Source organism: Setaria italica, chromosome VII, assembly GCF_000263155.2.
Source record: "Setaria italica strain Yugu1 chromosome VII, Setaria_italica_v2.0, whole genome shotgun sequence".
NCBI classification, from domain to species: Eukaryota; Viridiplantae; Streptophyta; class Magnoliopsida; order Poales; family Poaceae; genus Setaria; species Setaria italica.
Window position 1 is genome coordinate 21,871,055 of NC_028456.1, and position 23,191 is coordinate 21,894,245.

The window sequence follows — 23,191 nt, forward strand, 5'->3', positions numbered from 1 at the left end:
TGGTGGCGTGTACAGGAGGAAGAAGGGGAGGAGAGAGGAGAGACAGACATGTGGGTCCGTTCACAAGGGTAAAATAGGCTATTCACAAGAAGTGCTCATGTTTTTGGAGCTGGAGCACTGCCACCAACCAAACACGTGCGACAGCTCCATGTTTTTCTGGAGTTGTTGGAGTGGAGCTAGGAAAGTGTGGAGTTGGTGGAGTGGAGTTGGTTTTTCTAAAGTGAAGTGCTCCCAAACAGCCCCTTAAGCTCCGCGCATCAAGTTAAGCTCCGCTCATCAAGTTAACGTACGGGAGCGTTTGACATAGGTGCTAAACTTTAGCATTGTCACATCGGATGTTCGGATGCTAATTAAAAGGACTAAACATGAGCTAATTATAAAACTAATTGTAGAACCTGTGCTAATTCGCAAGACGAATCTATTAAGCCTAATTAATCCATCATTAGCAAATGGTCATTGTAGCACCACATTGTCAAATCATGGACTAATTAGGTTTAATAGATTCGTCTCGCGAATTAGACTCCATTTGTGCAATTAGTTTTTTAATTAGCCTATGTTTAATATTTCTAATAAGCATCCAAACATCTGATGTGACAGGTACTACTTTAGCACGGGTATCCAAACGGGGCCGTAGCTCGGTAGCTGCCAGCGATAGCTATTGGTCAAAAATGTCCGCTACCTCTAGATCATCAGCTAGCCCGCCCCGCAATGACAAAACCAGGTGACTTTTGGAAGAGCAAGAACACAAAATGCCACAACAATCATTCTCCAAATAAAAGACACTTAGTTTACTGACGAATATATTTCATCAAGAGAAAACTCAGGAACAGCCATAGTAGGATGGGAAAAGAAAGAAAGAAAGAAAGAAACGTTAGCCCTCCTGTCCTGCGACACAAACATGTAGATATGTCACCCCACTGCTATCTTGTGCTGCATTACGCCATGCGTTCGGCCTTAGAACTTGAACCCGAGGATGTTGGGCGTGCCGGTGAACTTGAGCCATGTCGCACCGTCGATGAACGGCCCGGCGGTGAACTGCTCGGCCTCCTGCCTGGTGATGACGCCGCGGTACCCGGGCCACTTGACCCTCTGGCTGGTGCCGGCTCCCGGGCCGCGGTTGTTGTACTCGGCGTAGTAGAGCGTCTTGAGCCCGAAGTCGCCGTTCCATGGCATGTACCCCTCGGGCTTGATGAAGTCGGCGATGGTGCTCTCCATGATGACGAGGCGCGAGAACTCCTTCCATGGCCGGCCCAGGTAGGAGGGGATCTTGAAGCGGTCGGGGAAGAGCTTCTGGTCGGGCACCAGGCGGCAGTTCTGGATGACGAGGCCGGACTTCATGTTGGGGTCGGTGCGCCCGTGCGCCGTCACCGAGTTCTGCTGGTTGTCCATGGGCCGCCGCGTGATGATGAGGCAGTTCTGGAACACGGCCGCCGAGTTGCCGAAGATGAAGTCGATGGTCCCGGATATGACGCAGTTGCGGAAGAACTGGCGCCTGGCGTGCACGTACAGCGTGTCCTGGAACGCGTCGAACCGGCAGTTGTAGAACGCCGCCAGGTCGCCCTGCACACGGAGCGCCACCGCCTGGTGCCTCTCCGCGCCGGCCGTGTTGTGGAACCCCATGTTCTTGCAGATGAACCCGGACGCCTCGATGGCTGCCAACCAAACAAGTTCTCGTAAGTAGATGTGCATATCTCGTTGCATGTGTAAATACTAAATGGTGAAAGAAGAAAGGGTTGGCTCACAGAAGGTGGCGGTCTTCATGGTGGTGATGCCGTCGGCGAAGCTCTTGCGGCCGGTGACGCGGGTTTTCTTGGGCCCGTCGCCGTACATGAAGATGTTGACCTTGTCCTTGGGGATCATCACCATCTCGTTGTATAGGCCGGCCTTCACGTAGATGACGTACCTGCCCGTGTTGCCCTTGGGCATGGCGTCCACGGCCTGCTGGATGGACTTGAACTGCCCGCTGCCGTCCTGGGCCACCACGGCGTTCGGCTTCGGCTGGTTGCCCGCCGCCATCAGCTTCCTCTCCGGCGACCTCATCCACACGGGGTAGCCCTGCTCGTCCTGCTCCGACAGGAGGCGGCGGCGCGAGTCCTTCTTGAACATGTCGAGGTCCAGCTTCTTCAGGAGGCCGCCGAGGCTGTTGGTGATGGCGAGCGCGTTGCTGCTGAGTTCGGTGGCGTTGCGCAGCACGGAGTGCATGTCGGCCTTGAGCTTCTCGTCCACGAACCCGTCGATGCAGGTGTCCATGAACGTCATCACGCCCGTGAGCCACGTCTCGAGGTCGTCGGAGCGGCTGAAGAGCACCTTGATGTCGCCGCCGGCCATCTCGAGCATGCCCTTGAGGTCGTCGACGGCGTCCTCGAGGAGCTTCTTGCAGTCCTCGCGCGCGCTCTCCGTCATGGAGTCGCTGGACTTGGCCTCGCCGATGGCCTTGGACTGCTCCATCGCCGACTTGACCGACTCCAGCGCCACCTTGGCGACGCTGTGGAAGACGTCCTTGGGGTTCTCGGTGCCATTGGTGGCCCCGGACAGGGTCTTCTCGCACGACTCCTTGTACAGAGTCGGCGCGCACAGCGACTGGACCGACTTGCCGGAGGTGGCAAGGGAGGCCTCCCCGGGGACGGTGAAGCTGTCGCCGGCCTTCTTGCCGGAGCGGGTCACGGTGGCGACCACGCCGACGACCACCGCCACGACGAGGATCGCCGACAGGCCACCTAGGAGAGCCTTTGCCATCTTGGGCCGCAAGCTTGAGTTTGAATCGGAGGAGGAGCCAATTTATATAGAGCGGCCTGGAGGACGAAATGGCTGCGTGTACGGACGTGGATGGTTTCAGTTTCCCCGTTGGTGTGTGGCCGGCCGTGTTCGTTGGGAGTCGTCATTCTTTTGACGTGCAGAAGAGCATCGTCTATTTGAGGTCTTTGGCCCTGGTCAATGAGGTTCCCGTTCTGGATTGATGCAAATTTGGATGGTTCCTGTCTGTTTCAAAGCTGACCTCCATCTTGTAGAACCATGCTAAAATGGGTTGTGCTACTTTTGGACGACCGGATTATGATCAACCTACATTCAACGAGTGGTCATGGAGATCTTGGCTAAATGTGGGTGGATGGATGCTTCCTAAGCTTTGTGCTTGGTCTTCCTTAATTCCTTTTCTTTGAGTTACATTAACTATTTTGCGCGCAAAAAAAAAAAGAATCATTTCACTGTAGCCGTTGGCTGAGACAGTAAAAAAAAAGAAACACTTAACGGAGTAGAAAGGCATACTTCAACACCTAGACAATATATTTCAATTGAGTATGTTTGGATTTTGAGTTTTTGACTGATCGACGTTCTTCCAAGCAGACAGATCTGAATTTTGTACTAGCGTTCCAATGGAATCAACATGTCCTCCCTCCGTCCCGAGAAAAAAAAAATAGTATTTTTGGATTTTTCAGACAGATAGGGTGAGCAAGAAGAAAGGAGAGAGCTCTGTGCGATGATGGTGATGCAATGCAACATCTGACATTTCAGATCCATCGATCGGAACTTTTGAATGTTTCCAGATACTTCTATTTACGAACCCGGGCCTGAAGAACCCTAGCAAGCTGTATTACAAAAGTGGGCCGGACCATTACATTGGCTGTATTTATCTGGTCTCCTAGATCTTCTTTCATGGGTCGGTCGGTCCAAGTCCAAGTGAATGTGGGCCAGCCTGCCAGAAAATATGGCCCGATCCAAAGCCTTGCCCGTTAGTGGCGTACGGCGCCAATCCTATATGGCTTCCGCTGTTGGAGATTCATGCAATCAACCTCGTTTCCTTTCATCGTTTCTACTCTTTAGCTGCGCGCGTGTTGGATCCCTAGATGATTCAGATCTGAAGCTAATTTCTGCAGCTCCTAGGACACGAATGTTGGGTTCAGAATTCAGATCGATTTGAAGCATACGCATCCAAATGGGTCGAATATTTCATCTGAGAATTAGGATGATCTAAAATCGCCGGAGCCGCCAGCAGTGCCAGCACAACTCCCGCATCACTCGTCGGCACAATCCTTCCTGATCGTCGTTTACATCGAAACACGTCTAACGTCTTCCGGCCACGGTTGGGCCAGTGCCACGCCCACGCTACACCGCCTTCCAGTATCTACACCGGCCGCGCGCCGGGAGCTCGAACGCCAGTAAGAGAAATCAGCCGTGGTGTAGCTGCAGCTGCAGCAGCCTCGAGTAGGCACCGTCGGGCCTGGACACGAGGTCCCCGTGGCTGCCCTGCTCCACCACGCGCCCGTCCTGCACGACGGCGATGGAGTCCACGCCCCGGATCGTGGACAGCCGGTGCGCCACCAGCACCGCCGTGCGTCCCTTCATGATGCGCTCCAGCGCCTCCTGCAGCACGCACTCGGACTCGGCGTCCAGCGCGCTGGTCGCCTCGTCCAGCAGCAGCACGGCGGGGTCCTTGAGCACCGCGCGCGCGATGGCGATGCGCTGCTTCTGCCCGCCGGAGAGCTGCACGCCGCGCTCGCCCACGGGGGTCCGGTACCCGTCGGGGAGCGCGCTGACGAAGCCGTGCACGTTGGCCGCCTTGGCGGCCTCCACCACCTCCTCCTCCGTCGCGCCGTCCTTCCCGTAGGCGATGTTCTCCAGGATGCTGGTGGCGAACAGCACGGGTTCCTGCTGCACCAGCCCGATCTTGAGGCGAAGGGACTTGAGGTTGAGCCGCCGGATGTCCCTGCCGTCGATCATCACCTTGCCGGCGAGCGGGTCGTAGAAGCGCTCGATGAGGGCAATGACGGTGCTCTTCCCGGACCCGCTGGCGCCGACCAGCGCCTGGCTCTGCCCGGCCCGGATCCTCAGGCTGAAGTCCTTGAACACCATCACGTCGGGGCGCGTCGGGTACGCGAAGTCGACGTGGCGGAAGTCGATCTCGCCGCGGACCGACTCCACCTGCTCCGTGTCCGGCTCGTCGGGGTCGATGCGCGTCCGGCTGTTGAGGATGGCGAACACGGAGCGGATGGACTCCCCGCCGCGGACGATCTCCGGCGCGAGGCTGACGGTCTCGGCGACGGAGTTGGCCGTGATCACCAGGACCACGAACACCTTGATGACCTTGGAGAAGGTGGACACGTGGGTGCGGACGAGGTGCGCACCGAACCAGAGGATGAGCGCCTCCGAGGCGTACAGCGAGAGCTGGGAGAGGCCGAAGAGCGCGCCGGAGATCTGGCTGCGGCGCAGGCTGTACATCTGCGGCACGCGCAGCTCGCCGCAGAAGAGGGACAGGATCTTGTCCTGCGCGTTGAACGCCGCCACCGTGCGGATGTTGCTCACGCCCTCCCCGGCGATCATGCTCGTCTTGGCGTGCGCCTTGGCGGTGTCGCCCGCGAAGCCCTTCATCGACAGTTGCTGCGATAAAAACACACACGCACGAACCGTCAGTTGGTCAGTCAGTCGCCGTCATCATCCACAGAGAGACACAAGCTCCAACGTTCGTCACGCAATCATTTCGAAGTAACACAGTAGCATACACATGCGGATTGCAGCAAGCCTGAAAAGGCAGCAGTAGTGTGCGAGTGATGCCAGCAACGCCATTATTTAGCATGAGTTTGTCAGAAACTGCTGCCTGCCCATGGACCATGGACCATGGCCGTCACTGACAGCTAGGGGTCCATGGCTTGGCTCCCATGCACGCCCAGCACCAGCAGCAACGAGCACGCGTCACGCGACCTTTACGAATCACCGCAGCAAAAGCAAATTATTGCGAGGCAAGGAGCAGCGAGCAGAGCGTGGCCGATGGCCCTGTGCGCGCTAAAACAAGAGGCTGGGGCGCGGCAGCTCTCAGCGCTGCGCGACAGTGTCCCCGCGGACACGACGCGATCGCGGCAACAGGACACGACCGGGCGCAGAGCCTGCGCGAGAGCGAGACGGCCATGTGCGCGGCTACGACTCGTAAAGCCGCTGCCCCCTCCCGGCCCGTGGAGCAGCAGCGGCCAGGCACAGCCCCCAGATTCCCGGGCACGAGGCGGCCGTGCAGCAGACACGGCCGCGGCAGGCTCGCAGGCCCAAGGACGGGGACGGGGAGGACCACGGCCACCACGGGCGAGAAACCAACCCTATCCATGGGCGCCGTGCACAGCACCGCCACCCTCCCATCACCCCGAAAACAACAACACACATTTGGGCAGGCAAGCGGAAGCTGCCGCCGGCCGCCACCGCGATAAATGGTGCGGCGCCTAAACGCTGTCTGGGGCGTCCTTTGCGAGTAAACTACACCGAGTTCTATGAATAAGGACGTGCCCTTGCAGACGGGATTAAAAAGAGTGGGAGAAGACTAGGAGCAAAGCTTGCCAGGGGGCGCACATGCCTCGCACAGTAATCCATAGCAGTTGCAGGCAGAGGCAGCGGCATGGGCCGCGGATCCTGGCATGACGTGCCCATGAATTTAATTGCCCCCTCCTGTCCCCAACTGATTCAGACGCCCAGGTGCAAGTGCGCAACGGCTGCCTGAGCCCGGAACGGCGGAACGGGGGGCGACAGCCGCGCAGGTGAGGGCGTCGTGCAAACCACTTGGGGTTTGGGATAAAATAGCTAGGTCAATTCCTGCTGATCCAGCTAGGGTTACTGACCGGATTCTAAAGTCTAAACCCAACTTGTTGCTGAGATTCCAAGGCGACTGAACGGCAATGCGAGTTCAAGAAATTGACAGTGGATGCGAGTGCTGCATTGTTTTACCTGGGCGAAGTTGGCAAGCACGAGGAGTGGGAAGGTGATGAGGATGAGGAGGGCGACCCGCCACTCAATGATGAAGCCGACCACGAAGGACACGAGGAGGGAGGTCATGTTCTGCAGGATGACCGATATGCGCTCAGCGATGGCAGACTTCACGTCCGCAGCGTCGGTGGCGAGGCGAGCCGCAACTAGGCTGGAATTGTTCTCCTCCTGATCGAACCATCCCACATCGTTCCTCAAGATCACTGCAAATGAAAGCATCATAATGTCAAGCAATGCACATTGCACAGAGAAGGTGGGAGGGGAAGGGGAAACATGTGAAGCGCGGCAGCCAATGGATTCATACCGGCGAGCATCATCCTCCGCACCCTGGTGGTCAGGTTCTCGCCCATGATGCTGAAGAAGTAGTGCTGGACGAGGTACGCGACAACGGCATACAGCCCAGTGCCGATGTAAATGAACACGTACTCCCTGGTCTTGCTTTCCATTTTGTTGGGGTTCCGGTAATAGAACACTTCGATCATGTTGCTCATCACAATGGCGAATGTCGGTCCAATAAACCCAGACAGGATGGACCCAATGGCGCCCAGTATGGTGTAGGGCCACTCCGGTGCATTCAGCTTAAGGAGTTTGAAGAAGTAACCCCTTGGTGCTGGGTACTTCCGGTCATTGTCGGCGTTGGAAACCATCTCAATGCGGCCGTCAGCGCCCGTGCTGTATGAGTAGCTCAGGTTCCTCAAGCTTCCTGACCTGAGGCTCAGTGACCGCGTGGACAGGGAGTTGCTCAAGCGGGATGACCGGGACTTGCGGGTTGATGGGCACGCACGGTTTCTAGCTGTCTCTTGAAATCTTATGAGAGCGGCATAAGCTCCTGAGCTACCCTTGGCAAGGAGTTCATCATGAGTACCAGTCTCAACAACTTGCCCTTGCTGGATCACGGCGATCATGTCAACACATCTTATGGTCGATAATCTATGTGCAACCACAACGGTGGTCCTTCCAACCATTAAGCGATCAAGGGCTTCTTGAACAATACTCTCTGAACCAGCATCAAGTGCACTTGTGGCCTCATCTAGAAGCAGGATCTTTGGATTCTTCAGCATTGCACGGGCAATGGCAATACGTTGCTTCTGACCACCAGAGAGCTGCAGCCCCCTCTCACCCACCTGTTTTAAAATAAAAAAAAATAAAGAGAGGGATTGGTTGGATAACCTACCATGAATAAAATGTCCACAAATAAGATGAAAGCAACAGAAGTAACTGAAAAACAGTTGCAAGTGTAAGAGAAAACCGCTAAGTAGTTACCATAACTAGATAAATGAAGTATTTCGAAATCAAAACATTGTATTTCAAGATAGTAAACATATCATTGGAATAAAAGTAGAAGTAGAACCTACATGAGTGTTGTAGCCGTTAGGAAGAAGAGCAATGAAGCTATGGGCATTGGCTGAAGTAGCAGCAGCCTCAACCTCAGCCATCGTGGCATCAGGCTTGCCATAAAGAATATTCTCAAGGATTGTAGTTGCAAAAAGGGCCGGCTCTTGATTCACCAAACCAATCTGATCCCTGAGCCACTTCAATTGCAGCGTCTTGATGTCCACATTGTCCAGCAAAACTTGCCCTGCAAAAACAATCATGATCACTTATTGCAAATTAAATAGACTGACAACAACATCAGGTGTACGTTTCATCTACTCACCCTGATTAGGATCATAAAACCGCTCAATGAGAGCAACAACAGTGCTCTTTCCAGACCCACTGCCTCCAACAACTGCAGCAGTTTTTCCAGCGGGGAAGAAGAGAGAAAAGTCACGGAAAATCATGACATCCGGGCGTGAAGGATAGCTGAATGCCACTTCCTTGAATTCTATGTTGCCATGAACTTCATCGAGGCACCTTCCATCCGCAGTGTCCTGAACTATCGTTGGCCTCTGCCTTATCACCTCCAGCAGCTTGTAGCCCGCAATTTTCCCTTTGCTGAATGCTCCAAGATTTGAAAATGATTGCCCCAGGCTCCTGCAGTCAGCAAACGATCACATTGGTTAGAATGGTTCAAGCTGCAAAACTGATAGAAAATCAAAGGGTGATTTAGTACTGACAGTCCGCCGACGATTGCTGAGAAAATTGCAGTGAAGGCCTTCCCACCATCTGTCTGGCCATTCCGGATGAACACGCCAGCATACCAGAACACCAATGCCCATGACATACAAGCAATTCCATAGGTGCAGCCAATGCCAAGCCCCTTCGCCATCCCGGCCTTGTACCCAAGCTTCAGTGTGTTCTGAATCGCCTCCGAGTACGAATTCAGAGCCTTGGTCTCCCCCACATAAGAGTAGACCGTCCTCACCTGGGCGATAGCCTACGCAGCATAAAGGTGAAACCATGGCGTCAAAATTACTCACAAGTCACAAATTTGCATAAAAGTGTAGTAAGATGTAGCCTTTCCTGCATTTGAGCTTGTCACCCAAAGAACAGGTAGCAAAGGACAGCATGGGTGAGAAGAGCTACTTCACGAAAAGGTGCAAAACGACATGGAACGCGAGATTATCCATCGAAAAGGGATGATTGGATCTAACAAGAAAGGTTGAAAGGATCCAAAACGACATCATGTTGATGCCATGTGCCCAGCTACCTCAGCTGCATTGGACTCTTTGACCGGGACGAACTAGAGCCCACACCCCACACTCCACAGTTCTCTTCCCCACCCAGCCATCCAGATTTGCTGGCATGGAAAGGAGTTTCCAGAAATAGTACGTGCCTGTATCAGTGGTGGGGGGAAGGGAGATGCTACCTGCTCGGCTATGATTCCGGCATTGGCGTACGAGTCCCGGCTCTTGGAGGTGAGGCCGGTGAGCGTGTATGCGTACAGCCCGCCGGCGAAGGCGATGCCCGGGATGACGGCGATGCTGAGTAGCGCCAACCGCCAGGCCGAGACGAACCCGACGACCAGCCCGGCCAGGAACGTCGCGAGGTAGTGGATGAAGTTGCCGACCTGCAGCCATTGCATTCCTTTCCGTCAGATCTTTGGGCACGCCGGCACGCAGAAGACATGAGCCGCCTGTGGCGGGGCAGGAGGACAACTGCGCTGGGTTGGTCACCTTCTCGCCAATGGCGTCCTGGACGAGGAGCGTGTCCGTGGAGACGCTGAAGACGACGTCGCCGGTGCGCGCGTCGGTGTCGAAGAAGCCCACGTCCTGCCGCAGCACGGCCTCCAGGTAGCGCCGCCGCAGCGCGCCCACCTGGCGCTCCCCCGTGTACATCCAGCACGCGATTTCTGCACGGAAACAGAGCACGGCCTATAAGACCAGGATGCCACGACGCCGGCGAGAGCGGGCACGGAGGGACCGTGCGTGCAGGTCGAGCAACCCACCCAGGTACGACGAGGCGCAGACGACGAGGCCGAGGTAGACGAAATAGAGCGAGTACTGGAGCGCAAAGAGGAAGCAGAGAGTCAAGAAATCAAACAGCAAGCGAGGCTGGAAATGGAGAGCAGGGAACGAACGGTGAACGAATGGATACGTGCCTTGGACACCTCGTCCGTCATGCGTCGGAGGTTGTGCTGGTTCTTGCCGAAGCCGTTGACGAGCTCGCCGAAGAGGAGGAAGAAGACCGGCATGGCGGCGCCGTGCACGACGGCGCCCGCGCTCCCGGCCGCCATGAGCAGCCAGTCCAGCGGGTCCGCGAAGCCGAACAGCTCGTGGAACGCCACGCTCTGCTCCGGCCGCTTCTTGACCGCCTCGCACCCGCCACCGCCGCTGCAGCTCCCCGCCTCCGCCTTCCCCGCATCCTCCGCCATTGCCACGACGCCCCCTTCTCCGCGGCCCGGGTCCTCCTCACGACAACAAGAGGTGGCGCGGCCCTCACCGCCTTGGCATCGGATCTAAAGAACCCACGGGAGGCCGGCGTATGCTCGGGGCTCAAAAGCCGCTCCCCTCCTCTTCTTCCTCCTCGAGCAGCACCCCCGCTGCTCGCCTTTGATCTTATACCGCGGTCGAGCACACCACTACCGTCGCAGAGTGCGCGGATTATTTTGGCCGGGCACTTGGGGGCGTGCTTAAAAAAAAAGCTCGCTCCGTTCTTCGGGGCGAGTGAAGTAGGAGTGGCAGCATAGCATAGGAGTTTGAGGCTGAGCTCGAGGGGTCAGGTCACGCGCGGCGAGCGTAGCCCTCCGGGCTCCGGCGCCCCTCGGCATCAGCGGGTCTAAACTCCTGAAGTCTGAACTGAGCCACGGGGCGGTGTGGTCACTGTGCGGTGAGCGGAGCGGCACGGGAGAGAGCGCGGCTCGCTGACATTCCGGGGCCCATCTCTCAGTGAGCGTAGGGTATTCACGGAACCCTCCGACATGGTGGTGTACGCTGATGTATTGCAGAGTGTCGGGTATCGTCGCGGCATGGTCGGTGGGCCCACGTGCCAGTGGCACTAGTAGTATGTTGGCGTATACGGTATACGGATCCATGAATGCGTGTGCAGCGTCAGCGTTCACGGCGGAAGCGGACACAGCACGAGTGCGTTTGGTCGTACTCGTATATGTATAAGCAGAACGCCTACGGGGGAGCACACGTATAGCGTAGGAGACACACGGATGCAATCGATTTTACCTTTTCCCTCTTGAAGAGACACGGGTAAAGAAAAAGAAACGAAACAGCTGCAGCCTGGACCTCTAAGCACCGCACCCGGGAAAAGCGGCCTGTTCGCTTCAGCTTATTCAGCCGGCTTATCAGCCACCCAACAGTATTTTCCTCTCACAAAAAATCAGCCGTTTCAGCTTTTCAGCCGGCTTATAAGCTGAAGCGAACAGGCCCTTACCTTCTTCCGTCAGGGCACCCGCAATGGAGCCGTTACGCTCTCTCCAAAGCTTCCACGCAGGTAGAGATGGCAATGGGTGTGGGTTTTTACTCCATTAGAGCATAGACGTGGGTCAATTTTTCTACCCGTAGATTTATTAACAAGCAAAAAGTGAGACTCATCGGGTTCGCGGGCATAGGTTTGGGAATATAAAACCTGAACCCGCAAATCTATGGGTTTTTTTGATCCAGCCATATACCACCAAATAAGCCTAGGTTCTTAGCGCACACCTTAATTTTGATAGCTAAAGCCCAACTCATATATGCATGTGCTACTTCTTATCATGTAAGTTAAATTGTTAAATACTGAACTTTGGTAGTTTAAGATCTATACTATGCATTTATGTCACTAATACGAAGTGCTTTGTTAACATGTGGTGTTATAATTTGATAACTCTTATATCTTGTCTTACTGTATCTTTGTTGGTTTACCTCAATGTTGCATGCATATAAATTAAATTGTGAATATCTATATGTATATGACAATTTGTTTTGCTTGCTTTGGTACCCACCGGTGACCCGTGGGTACCGTTAACCCGATGGGCATGGGTTTGAGTATAAAATTAAACCCGTGACGGGTCATGAGTTTTTTAACATGCAGGTTTTATATTCGCGGGCATGGGTTTGGGATGGCAAAACCTAGCAGCTTTATGCCCGTTACCATCCCTACACATAGGAAAGAGAAGCGAGGGGAGAGAAGGTCCTACCGCTAGAGCTAGCAAGGGCTGCTAGCACGCGTCCCCGTGCTAACCGGGCCCACAAGGTGCTCAACTCCATCTTCTCTCTTTGCTTCTGTCGTCTCCCCAAGATGGAGGCAGGCACGGCGGAGTTGTGGCCGACGGCGAGGCAGAGCTCCACGGCTGCCGGCGAGGCTGAGCTTCGTAAGCAGGAGTTGGCTAAGGCGGGTGCGTGACAGCCAGCGCGGGTGAAGCTGGGCCGACAACGAGGTCAAGCGCAACGGAGAGAGGCAAAGCAGAGTGGGGCCATCACGGATCGAAGGGCGGAGGGATGCGTCTGCCTGTCCGCCGGCTCAGGGCACGACCGTTAAGCCACCGGGCCACCGCAAGCGGAGGATGCCGGGGTGCGGGGGTGGAGAGGGCAAACCACGGCGGAGGCGGAGGATGCCGGGGTGCGGAGGTGGAGAGGGCAAACCACGGCCGCCGGTGTCCGGCACGAAGAGGGAGCTCGACAAGCCGCCATGGGAGCGAGTTCCGGGAGCTCCCGACGCTCGAAGCATCTCGGGGACATCAGCGCGAGGGTGCAGGTGGGGAGGACGCCGGCGTTAGCGAGCGAACGCGGATAGCGGCGAGGAGCGGCGCGGCTGGTTGTGCAAGGATGGCGGAGCTCGCCCGGCGTCGGGCGAGGAGCGGCGTGGGCGGTGGCTCGAGCGGCGGAGGTCGGCTAGCGCCCGGCGGTGTTGGTAGGAAGGGCGAGGCAGGACCAGCTGCACGTCGCACGGGGTGGAGGGAGAACCTGGCACAGCCGCCGGTGCTGGAGGGAGGGCGCTTGCCAATGTGGTGATACTACCCAGCTGCGGTAATTTTTAATAAATTTTGTGCTGGTAGGTCCCACGAAATTTCATGAAGCGTGTCAAAAGATAGATTGTTGGATGGTTGATCTACTGTACTATCTACAGATGAGTTGGACATAAGAGCACGCCTTACTTTACCATTGCGGGTGCTCTTACGACCCGCAGAGCATGGTACCGCACCTCGGGGGGCAGAGCAGGTGGGACCCGCAAAGCGTGGGCAACAGGTTTGAGAGCGGGTGCCGGGTGCAATGGATTTTGTGATGGTGTGTGTTTATTACCAGTTAGCGTTAAAGATAAATTATCAGCCATCCATATCATACTGTACCGAAGAGTATACACATATCATATTTTTAAAAAAACTAATAAATCTTATTTTAGGTATCTTTAATATAGTAAAAGTTTTAATTGACATTCCGATAGCGTTGGATTGAATTTCCGAAAATCAATAAGTGATAGGACAATTTGGCAAAGAAGGCGGAATACTAGGATGGAATGCGAAGGTTGTAGGGACACGTATGATTGTAAGCTACGGACCATCCCAAATAATATAATTAAATCAAAGAATACTTTCAATAACACTTTTAACATTGTCATGATACTAATAGCTAAATAGCAATTCTGATAAGCTGACTCTAGGTTAAAGTTTCAAGCCTAGCAATATAATTGCACCATGTTACACCTCTCAGCAACCTAAAAAGAAAACCAAGTGTTTGAGTTAGTTTCATGTCTTGGGCCCTTCCAATCTATGTGATGGGTAGAGTAGGGTTCATCAAAAGAAGACACATATTATGATGAGCGAGGGACATATACCCCTAACTATTCCTTTGATGTTATGGATTAAGCGAAAACATGGTGCTAGCTCGTGGTGACACGCATATCATTTAGAATGGTGTGGTGATAGTATTTTGTGCGCACACTTTCTTTCGAATTGTACCAAAAAATATATTGAGATTCAAGCGAAGAAGACATGGCTAAGTTGTCACCGTGGATGAAAATTGGTCTTGTGATGGGACGGCAACAATGCGGCAGCAGTGCTGTGTAGGGATAGGTTAGAAAGCGAGGATTTGCGAGCAATGCGCGGTGCAATATAAAAGACAAGCAGTCCAGCAATTGACAGAAGCGGTATGCCGCGGGGCAAGCAACGTTTGAGGGAAGAGGATGCCCACTTGACATGAAAGACAACACGATGGATCGCGCTTTCGCATATCGTCTTCTTCGTCCTAATAATATGATTAAAAATATTTCAATCACAAATGGATAAAAAGTTCCAGTCAACTAGCAGCACGTACGGCTCCTAAGATTTGAGATGCGGTGGTGGATAAAATATAAGGGAGGCAAAACGAGTGCATCTGAACGGCATGTGAGGCAGCGGGAAAAATAACCCAAGAAAACACGCCGATTCGAAGTTCAAACCGTCATCACGCCGGTGGTTGTCAGATCCAATTGCGCAAGTCAAGTGTATTTTGTATCATTGCGGAACGCAGAGCTTGTATCATTGCGGAACGCAGTGGATGAGAACGAAGATTGTTTGGGACTAAATATCAAGGTGCATGCCAAGGTGGCCGGTGGTTGGGGATCAGACTTTTTTTTTCTTTTTCCCCCTTTATATTATACATACACGGATCAGACTTGTTTCCGTATCTCGTTAATTATAGTTTCATTTCTTCTCGTCGGCGGTCAAAGAATCCTAGAGCACGAAGCGGAGCCGGTAGCTGCGGCGGAGAGGGAATCAAGGGCGTGCGCCGGCCGGATCGGTCAGATGGGCACACCCCGACGAGGAATTTGTGGCGTCACGGGGCTCCTACGGCGCGGTGCCGGCGCGTCGCTGGGAGATCGAGGCCCGCCGTCGCCGGTGGCCCCGCCGGTCGATCAGTTCCATAACTCGGTACGCGCCAAATGGCCGTGATCGGACACTGAATGCACCAACGTTCGCGCGCCACTGTGCTACCTGGCCGCTGGAGTTAATACTACGTGTATTTACGTTGTCGTCGATCGCCTTCAACGGCGAAACGGAGTGCTCATTACGCCGGGGTCGACGAAGCAGCAACGGCCGGGATCGGGCTTTTCTGATACGGTTTCGAGCAGGAGTCAATGCTGGGATTGCGCTGCCATTACGAGCACCTCGCTGCTAAGCACGGACACGACGATCCAGTCTTTACTCTGGAATCTCTGAGCACTTCGAGCAGCAACGACACCAACAAGACGCCAGCCGCGGCGTGAGGTGTCCCGTCGACATGAATAAGGAAAGTATAAACTTCTTGAATGCATTGAAGAATCAGTAGGACGATGAGTTTTGAGAGACCAGCAGTGCGTGTGAATGCCGAAGAAGGCGGCACATGTTTGCAGGGAAGACGGTGACGACGGAACAGTTCGAAATCTTTGGATTCGTTCGGCTCGCCACCGAGGGATAGATTGCTCGCCGTTGGACAATTCGACTAGCCCGACGGGCGCCTGCTGGCCGTCGTCTCCAGGGCTAACCCCGTGGAGGCCAGGGACCATCCTGGACCTGCAGCGCCGAAACGCGCCGCTGCTGAGCGTCCAGGGGCCGGGGCCACGGCCGGCGACGCCGGACAGCTGAAACAGTGGAGGGAAAGGAAAGCGGGTGCTCGGCCAAACTGTGCCTTATGCATTGCCCCCACATCTCGTGCGGTCGTGCCACTCATTTCATTTGGGCGTCTCCCTGGCGTGTATCCTCACTAGCTACCGTGTTCTGCTCCGCGCATGCCTTTGTCCTTTTGCGGTGGATGGTTTAGCTCAGCCCGCCGGGTTACACCTGGGACCGACACGCTGCAAACTGAAAAGGTTGAGGAAAAACAAAATAGTACTTGTTATACCGTTGCTACTTACGGGGTACTTACGGGGGAGTAACTTTTCTGCCACCGACAGGAGTAAGCCTTGTTTAGTTGCCAAAATTTGGAGTGCTAAAATTACTGTGCCAGTAGTGTAGCACACCGTAGTGTTTCGTTTGTATTTGTGAATTATTGTCCAAACATTGACTAATTAGGCTCAAAATTTTCGTCTCGCAAAGTACAACAAAAATGTACAATTATTTTTTAATTTCGTCTACATTTAGTACTCCATGCATGTACCGTAAGTTTGATGTGATGGAGAATTTTCTTTTGCATAGTGCCAAAGTTGGAATTTAGGGTGAACTAGACCAGGGCTAAGGTTTTACTAGGATGCAGTACGTAGCCTCAAAAGTTACAGACATGTTGTTCAGCTACTTTGGCAGATCACGCTCTATACGGCTGTGCATCAGTGCATGTACGTACTACGGCTGTCGGTACGTAGAGCTAGGGCTATCTTGTCATGTCACGCGGGTCTTGTCTCGGTGAGGATTAATTCCATTAGCCTTTTTTATTTTTGGAAAGGAAGGATTCGGTTAGTTATATAGAACGGGACGGACGACCGATGCGGCGGCCGCACAAACGATTTCCGGCGCTTGTGGGTGGGGGAACAGGCCGGATGGCCAGAAACGGGGAACAAGCTCGCCGGTCGCCGCTGCCCGCTGCCTAGGTTCTCACGCGCGCGATTTCTTTTCGGTTTCATGATTCATGAAGCCGGCGTACTACTACAGCGCACTGGCTACGTAAAAAACAATGCGGTAGCCTCGCAGCACCTCGCTCCAGGGCCACGGGCCCAAACTTCGAAGCCGGCAGGAGATCAGTAAACTCCAGGCGTGAATCTCCAGGCAGCGCCCGGCCGGCATATGCTCTTTGCACGACACGGATTCACAACGTGGGAGGGGTTTCATATACGGCTAAGGACTGTGTGACCAGCGAAGTAACCGGAGGCCAGGCCAAAGCGAGGGAAAGGCAGCAAAACAGCGAGGCGAGCTGGCGGTCAAAGCAAAGTGGCCCGGCCGCAGAGCTCAGGACACGTCGCGTCCAACAGTGGCGTGATTGGGACTCGATCCCGATGAGACGAGGCGACGTGATTTGTGATCACCGATACCATTTACCGCCCGTCGGCCCATCTCGCGGCTGACGCGATGGGATGGGATGGGAGTGCAGCAGCCTGCAGGACAGGAATCTACGGAGTAGCTCCAGCGTCAGGCTCTCCCGAGCGCGTCTCCTGTAATCCCCTGTTCGATAAGCTATTCCTAGTTTCCTACTAGTTCCCTACACTGGTTCTGGCCGTGGCCGAGACCCGAGATGGCCCAGTGGCCGAGACCCGAGATGGCCCAGTGGCCAGAGCGTGGCAAACCGGCGAGCTACTCTAGGTGTAGCGTGGGGGCACACCGCACGTCGCGGTACGTTACGTTGGATTGGTTGGAAGGAACCCTAGCCCTGCGCCCCCAGCCCGTAGCTCGTCGCAGAACTAATCACGTAGTAGTAGCAGCAACTTTGTCACTGACCTACTTTCCTTGTGGCGAGATCTGTAGGTGGATTTTACGCATTTAGCCGAGGCCAGGCGCGTCATCAGCACTCTCGGCAACGGCAAGCCGCACCGGAGTCGATATGTCGACGCCTTTCCCGCCGACGGAGATGTGAACCCTCCTGCGCTCCAGCCCCGGTTCCCGACCGCGGCCGTTTTCGTCCTTGAGCGGAGTGCCGGAGGGCTGCGTGCGTCGCCACATGCATGTTGCCATTCCTCCACGCCCCCACGCCGACGGCTCCGACTTGTGCCGGCCGGCCGGGCCACGAGAGGTACGAGGTGATTGATCCTGTAGGAGTACGCCGGCTTTACCTAAAACGCCTTGCGCACAGGGGGACAGAGACGGCGTTATTATTTGCTCCCATCACGATGATCATTTAGGAACGGCAACGGGAAACATGAGGGGGCTAAACTCCCTGCCACTGCTCCGGATCGGACATGTGCGGATGTGCCCATACCCTGACACAGTGATATTGATACCCCTTCCACGCTGGCGCGTGCAGGTGCTACGTGCTAAAGACTTCAAAGGCGTCCGATCGGATAGACATGTCGATGGCACGCACGTAGTAGTACGAGCTAGCCCCAAAGTAGAGCGTACGGGTGTAGGGTACGTATCCTCGTTTAGTAACTAGTCTATCGTGCTGTGGGTCTAATATTTTTAAAAGATATTGAATCTGAAAATTATTTAGAAATTAAACTCCTACCCAATAATTAAAATTATTTATCTACTACTCTCTCAATTTTTTCAATACTTCAACACAATACTCATATAGATATATATTTATCTTTCTTCGGTCGTGATTGAATTTTAATTAATAATTACTCTATAAAATTTTTGATCCGCATTCACACCTTTTTTCATTTTGTATCGCACCTCCATACATTGTGTTTAGCATAAAAAATCAATATTTTTCATCAATTCCTCGCATACATGTATAAATGGTCTAAATGGTGATACTCATCATGTGTATATACTTTAACTTAGTATTTCTATATTAACAATGACATAAATAGGTAATTTAGAATCATATATTAGTTTATTTTTGGATGTTTCTGTATAATGCAAATCAAGATAATTAGATTAAGATTTAAGTGCTTACTTTATGTTATTTTTAATATGTGGGTAACTTAGGTACAAATTTAGAATGATATTTTAAATTATGCTATATAATGATATGCATGAGTAAATTGGATGAAGATTATGAGGTTACTTTAGATTATTTTTTATAATGGTCGACCTCAGTAACTTAGACATAGGTTCAGAGTTTATTTTTGAATATTTTCATAATGCTAGTGGTGGGTAACTTTTTAGAAAATATAGCAGATTATTGACTATGACTATTTAGAGTTTACAGGATTGGTGTTTGAGTTTTTTGATTTTTTTTGAGAATTTCTAGAATTTTTCTTTTTTTTTCTAGCATGTCTGGTGGGAACTAATGCGTAGTCTCCAATGATAAAAAATGAGACTACATTGTTACAAACTATTACCATGAGCTACATCGCATTTGTTAAATATTCGAACACAATACTTATATAGATATATAATTATCATCTTCATCCAATTGTGATAGATTTTAGTTACTATACGATCTTCATCCAATTGTGAAGATTTTAGTTACTAATTACTCTATAATATTTCTGTCCACATTTATAATCTTTAACTTTTCACTTTGCATCGTAGGTATGCGCTTGAATTTGTTTCATGGACCCTAAGTTTGCCCTATAATTTTAACATAGAAACATATATTCTCGTCACTTCGTCTATATCTTTATAAATGGTGACGCACATCATGCGTATATACCTTAGTTATTATATCATATACTAATAGATGATTTAGACTCACATATTGCTGTATATTTTTAATTAAGATGATTAGATTCAAATGTAGGATTACCTCATGTAATTTTTAATAATGACATATGTGGGTAATATAGATGCAAATGGGTTACTTTAAGTTTTTTTAAGAGTTAGTGGTGGGAAATTTATTTGCAAATTTAGGAGGTTATTTTAAATATTATTTATAATGGTATGAGTGGGTAATTTTGATGAAGATTAAGGGGTTACTTTAGTTAATTTTATATAATGGCAGACGTGGGAAATTTAGATATAAATTTAGGTTTACTTTAGGCTATCTTTATAATGACATATGTGGGTAATTTTTTAGAAGCATAATAAATTCAATGGTTATGATGATTTGAGTCTACTAAATGATGGCTTTTTTTGAAAAATTTTAGGATTTCTTTTTTTTGTGCAGTGTCCACCTAAAAATTTTAGATGGCTTTACTTGGAGGCTTAAAAAGACCGGAAGTAATAGTAAGAAGTACAGGAGAGGTTGATGCAGTGATGCTGATAGCGAGCCCCAGTGACAAGAAAGGATCTTGCAGCGCGAAGTATCTACCGCTGCATGGATGGAGATGGAGCCGGGCTACGGGCATGCACGCTCGCTTGCTCCACCCAAGATAGCTGCCACGGGGGCATGGCAACGGAGCTAACCGCGACCGGTCCGTGACGTGATGACCATGTAGTCCACGGTAGGCCGCGGGAGCACCACCAGCAAGCGGGGAAGCGCCCGCGCGCGTCGAGTCCGATCGAGCCCGACGACGCGCGCCAGCTGCAGCCTGCAGGGTCCCATGGCAGGTGAGCGTGGTGGCAGGCCCTCACATGTGCCCGGTCGGGTCTTTGCGCTCTGCTCCAGAGTCCAGCCCTGCGCGGCTGCGCCCCCGTTCACGTGGGGCCACCGCGCCGCGCGGATGGGCTGCCTCGGCCTGACGGCCAGCGCCCCCGCCGCGCCGTACGCGCCACGCGCGCTCCGTTCGCAGCGCCAGTGGCAGCCGCGCATGGCATTGGCATGGCAGCAAGGCCCCGAGCCGGCTGCCGAGTGCACGCAGCCACAGCTGGCCAATGGTGGCAGCGGCGGCAGCCGGCATGCGCCCGGAGCCAGCGCCCGGCGGCGAGGCCGCCAAGAGCACGCGCCTTGTTTTTCTTCGCCGCTGCGCGCTGGTCCGTTCACACGCACGGGCGCGGGTGGGTTTCGGAGGCCGGCGGGGGGGAATGTGTGGTCTGCCGTCGGGCGTGGCGTGGAACTCGTTCGAATTCGCGCGGGTTGGATGGAGGCTTTCGGTGTTTTGAGCTGGCGGCGGCTCAGTTCCAGAAAGATTCCGCGGTTAAAAATTCCGAGGGGCACATGCGATGGTGCCAAGGCTGCAGGTGTACAGATACAGTATACAATAGCGTTGCGAGGACTTCGAACAAGTTGCTGCTTTGCGGACTATTCTACTCGTTCCGGCGAGCGGTAAACGGTGCGTTTCAACCGTATAGCAGATTGGCTCTTATTTCTTTTTTTTTTGCGAGGAGCCTTTTTTTTTAAAAAAATAAACCGGTGTCTATCTGCTTTGCAGTAGTATTTCTAATTTTGGTTACTACCTGTACATTTCTGCTTCGGCTTCGTTACACTTTGAGGGGGAAAAAAAGGGAGCAGCGCGAGAATGACAGGCACATGGGCCTGACCCACAGTACTGCCAGCCCGGGAACAAACCCAACTGCAAAAGTATGCGGGGGAATCAAACAAGCCCACTACGTTGCTGTCGGGCCCGTTTGACCACCAGGAGGTAGGCTTCTCTTAAAAAAACGGAGGTAGGATTCTCTAAAAAAAACGGAGGTAGGCGAGGAAAGAGCCCGTACAGTACAACGCACGGGCCGATGGACGCGGCCTGGGCTGACGCACATCACCTACTTTGCGCTCGGCCTGGCCCCATCGGTGTCCGGGGGCTTGGCGGAGCAGCCCATCGGTGGAGAATGGATATCGTTGTTCGTTCGTGTACCGGCATGAGCATGTGCAAGTACACTGATCCATGTTGGTGCCTTGCGCGAATAGAAGCAAGCGGCGAGCTCGGAACGTAATGCGACAAGCTTGCAAGGAGCAGCATCTTCTACCACTGCAAGGGATGCAAGTCTGGATTGTTTTGGATCGACCCAAAAACTCATTAAAACAAACTAATCTTGATTTCAAAGAAGGGAGAGTGGGGATAAAAATGAACTAATTAACCAGCCAGCCTACTACTGCATACCTACTAGTGTCACCACTTGGATGTTGGAACTAGCAACTGTGCTGTGTGTTGTGGATGCGACCGTTGCACAGCACTAGCTGACCCGGTGAAAGTAAAAATCCTGTGGAGAATGGCTCCAAGCAGCCAGCGGAGGCCGACGCTTGTCCACGTCTCTCTCAACCGGAAAATAAGGGGGGAAAGATCCTGAGAACTGGAGGCCAGTGTGAGCTGCTTCGGCTTAGCCGCTTACTACACGTTGCCAAAAGGCCAGCGCGGATGGCCACAACTCCAAATCCTCGCCCAGCTCCGCCTCACGCTCCCGCCATCCTGTTCACAACACGACGGCCTCACAATTTCTTTTTCTTTTTCTTTTTTGCAGGAGCTCTGCTATGCTATTTATAGAGGAAAAGCAATTCAAAATCTTACAAAGTCGATATTGCATAAATATTAGAGCTCACACTACTCAAGTTAGAAGCTAAACTCATGGGTTTACAGGACGCCTCACAAATTTGGGAGGCGACTGGTGAGTAACCCACCCACCAATCGCGAGGGCACCCTCTCAGCAAAACAAACGTTGGTGTTTCTTTTTTTTAACGTAACGTAAATGGCAGGAGCTCTACCTTTCAATTAATAAGAAAAGATTAAAAGAGTTTAAAGATCACAAGCAAACGGCATGCCGCTGCAACCACCCAAGAGTGCTTCGGCGGACACATGTTTGGAGTGTTATAAAAAGAGCTATGTGATCTAAGTTAGGGACCAAAACATCCGTCTATATTGCTCTATGCATTCCTTTATTCGCTCTGCCATCTGATGGGCCGTTAGAAGCTTGTTTTCAAAAATTCTCTTGTTACCCTCTTTCCACATATTCCACAAAATGTAGATGGACATTTCATTGAAATCTTACTGCTGATTTTTGTGGATATATACTTTTCCACTGCCTCCCACCAATCTCTGACGTTGTCGAAATTTGAGGGGTAGACCGCTTGAGCATAGGGGCGGAGTAGGAAGAGGTGTTGCCCGGATTCCATTGGCCCATTGCATAATGCGCAAGAGGTTTTGGTGCGGCCATCCTCTAAGTGCGAGGTTGCCTGTCGTGAGAATTTTAGTTTGGATGACAATCCAGACGAACAGCTTACATTTATTTTCAGTGCGGGCATGCCAAATGAGATTGGCTTTGTGACATCTATGTGACCCAAAAAACTGAGCACCATATGCTGATTGGGTGGAGTATTTGCCATCAGCCGTCCACTTCCAAGTATTCGTATCCTCCGCCTCTAGGTATGTCCTGCAATCTGATCCGAGTGAGACAAACTCCTCAACTTGAGTTGTAGTCGTATTTTGTTATGCAAGGATTTGATCCACGTGCTGTTCCATAGCTCTTGTGCCATTGTCTTGTTTTTTCTTCTCACCAGATCATATAAATGTGGCCCTAAATTCCTTGGTGCCTCGCCATCAAGCCAAACTATGGTGCCAACACCTCGCCTTCTTTCCGTTCGACGTCCAACTATGGTGCCAAAAACAACGTTGGCGTTTCACGTCCAACTGGTAGTGGCAGCACGGACTCTGCCGAAATAGAACACCGAATATCCATCAACATTGCTTTCAGGGTCTCGTTGCAACACCTGAGGCCTCCAAGCTCCTCCAGCCCAGCAGCACTAGTCTTCTGCTCCCTGTAACAAAAAAAAAATACCAGCAC

General features: G+C 52.5%; 2 protein-coding genes across 2 annotated transcripts; both read right to left on the reverse strand.

Annotated features, from left to right (window-relative positions):
- Positions 1-839: 839 nt before the first annotated feature.
- Positions 840-2,736, reverse strand: LOC101773313 (pectinesterase). Its single transcript, XM_004975787.2, has 2 exons — positions 1,743-2,736; positions 840-1,652 (listed from the first exon to the last, which is right to left on the reverse strand). The coding sequence occupies exons 1-2, from the start codon at positions 2,734-2,736 to the stop codon at positions 955-957; spliced, it is 1,692 nt and encodes a 563-aa protein (XP_004975844.1). The 3' UTR covers positions 840-954.
- Positions 2,737-3,920: 1,184 nt separating this feature from the next.
- Positions 3,921-10,796, reverse strand: LOC101773725 (ABC transporter B family member 19). Its single transcript, XM_004975788.2, has 10 exons — positions 10,220-10,796; positions 10,067-10,121; positions 9,795-9,970; positions 9,488-9,688; positions 8,796-9,055; positions 8,396-8,712; positions 8,094-8,317; positions 7,043-7,862; positions 6,700-6,941; positions 3,921-5,373 (listed from the first exon to the last, which is right to left on the reverse strand). Exons 1-10 carry the CDS (start codon positions 10,490-10,492, stop codon positions 4,165-4,167), a joined length of 3,777 nt encoding a protein of 1,258 aa, XP_004975845.1. The 5' UTR covers positions 10,493-10,796; the 3' UTR covers positions 3,921-4,164.
- Positions 10,797-23,191: the final 12,395 nt, after the last annotated feature.

Bases quoted from the DNA above. Each gene is read 5' to 3' on its own strand.
- LOC101773725 (XM_004975788.2), bottom strand. From the start codon at position 10,492: ATGGCGGAGGATGCGGGGAAGGCGGAGGCGGGGAGCTGCAGCGGCGGT. The intron at 9,971-10,066 runs GTGGGTTGCTCG...GTTTCCGTGCAG, and splicing joins CTGCGCCTCGTCGTACCTGG to AAATCGCGTGCTGGATGTAC. The intron at 9,056-9,487 runs GTAGCATCTCCC...TATGCTGCGTAG, and splicing joins CCGGAATCATAGCCGAGCAG to GCTATCGCCCAGGTGAGGAC.
- LOC101773313 (XM_004975787.2), bottom strand. From the start codon at position 2,736: ATGGCAAAGGCTCTCCTAGGTGGCCTGTCGGCGATCCTCGTCGTGGCG. The intron at 1,653-1,742 runs GTGAGCCAACCC...TTTGGTTGGCAG, and splicing joins CATGAAGACCGCCACCTTCT to CCATCGAGGCGTCCGGGTTC.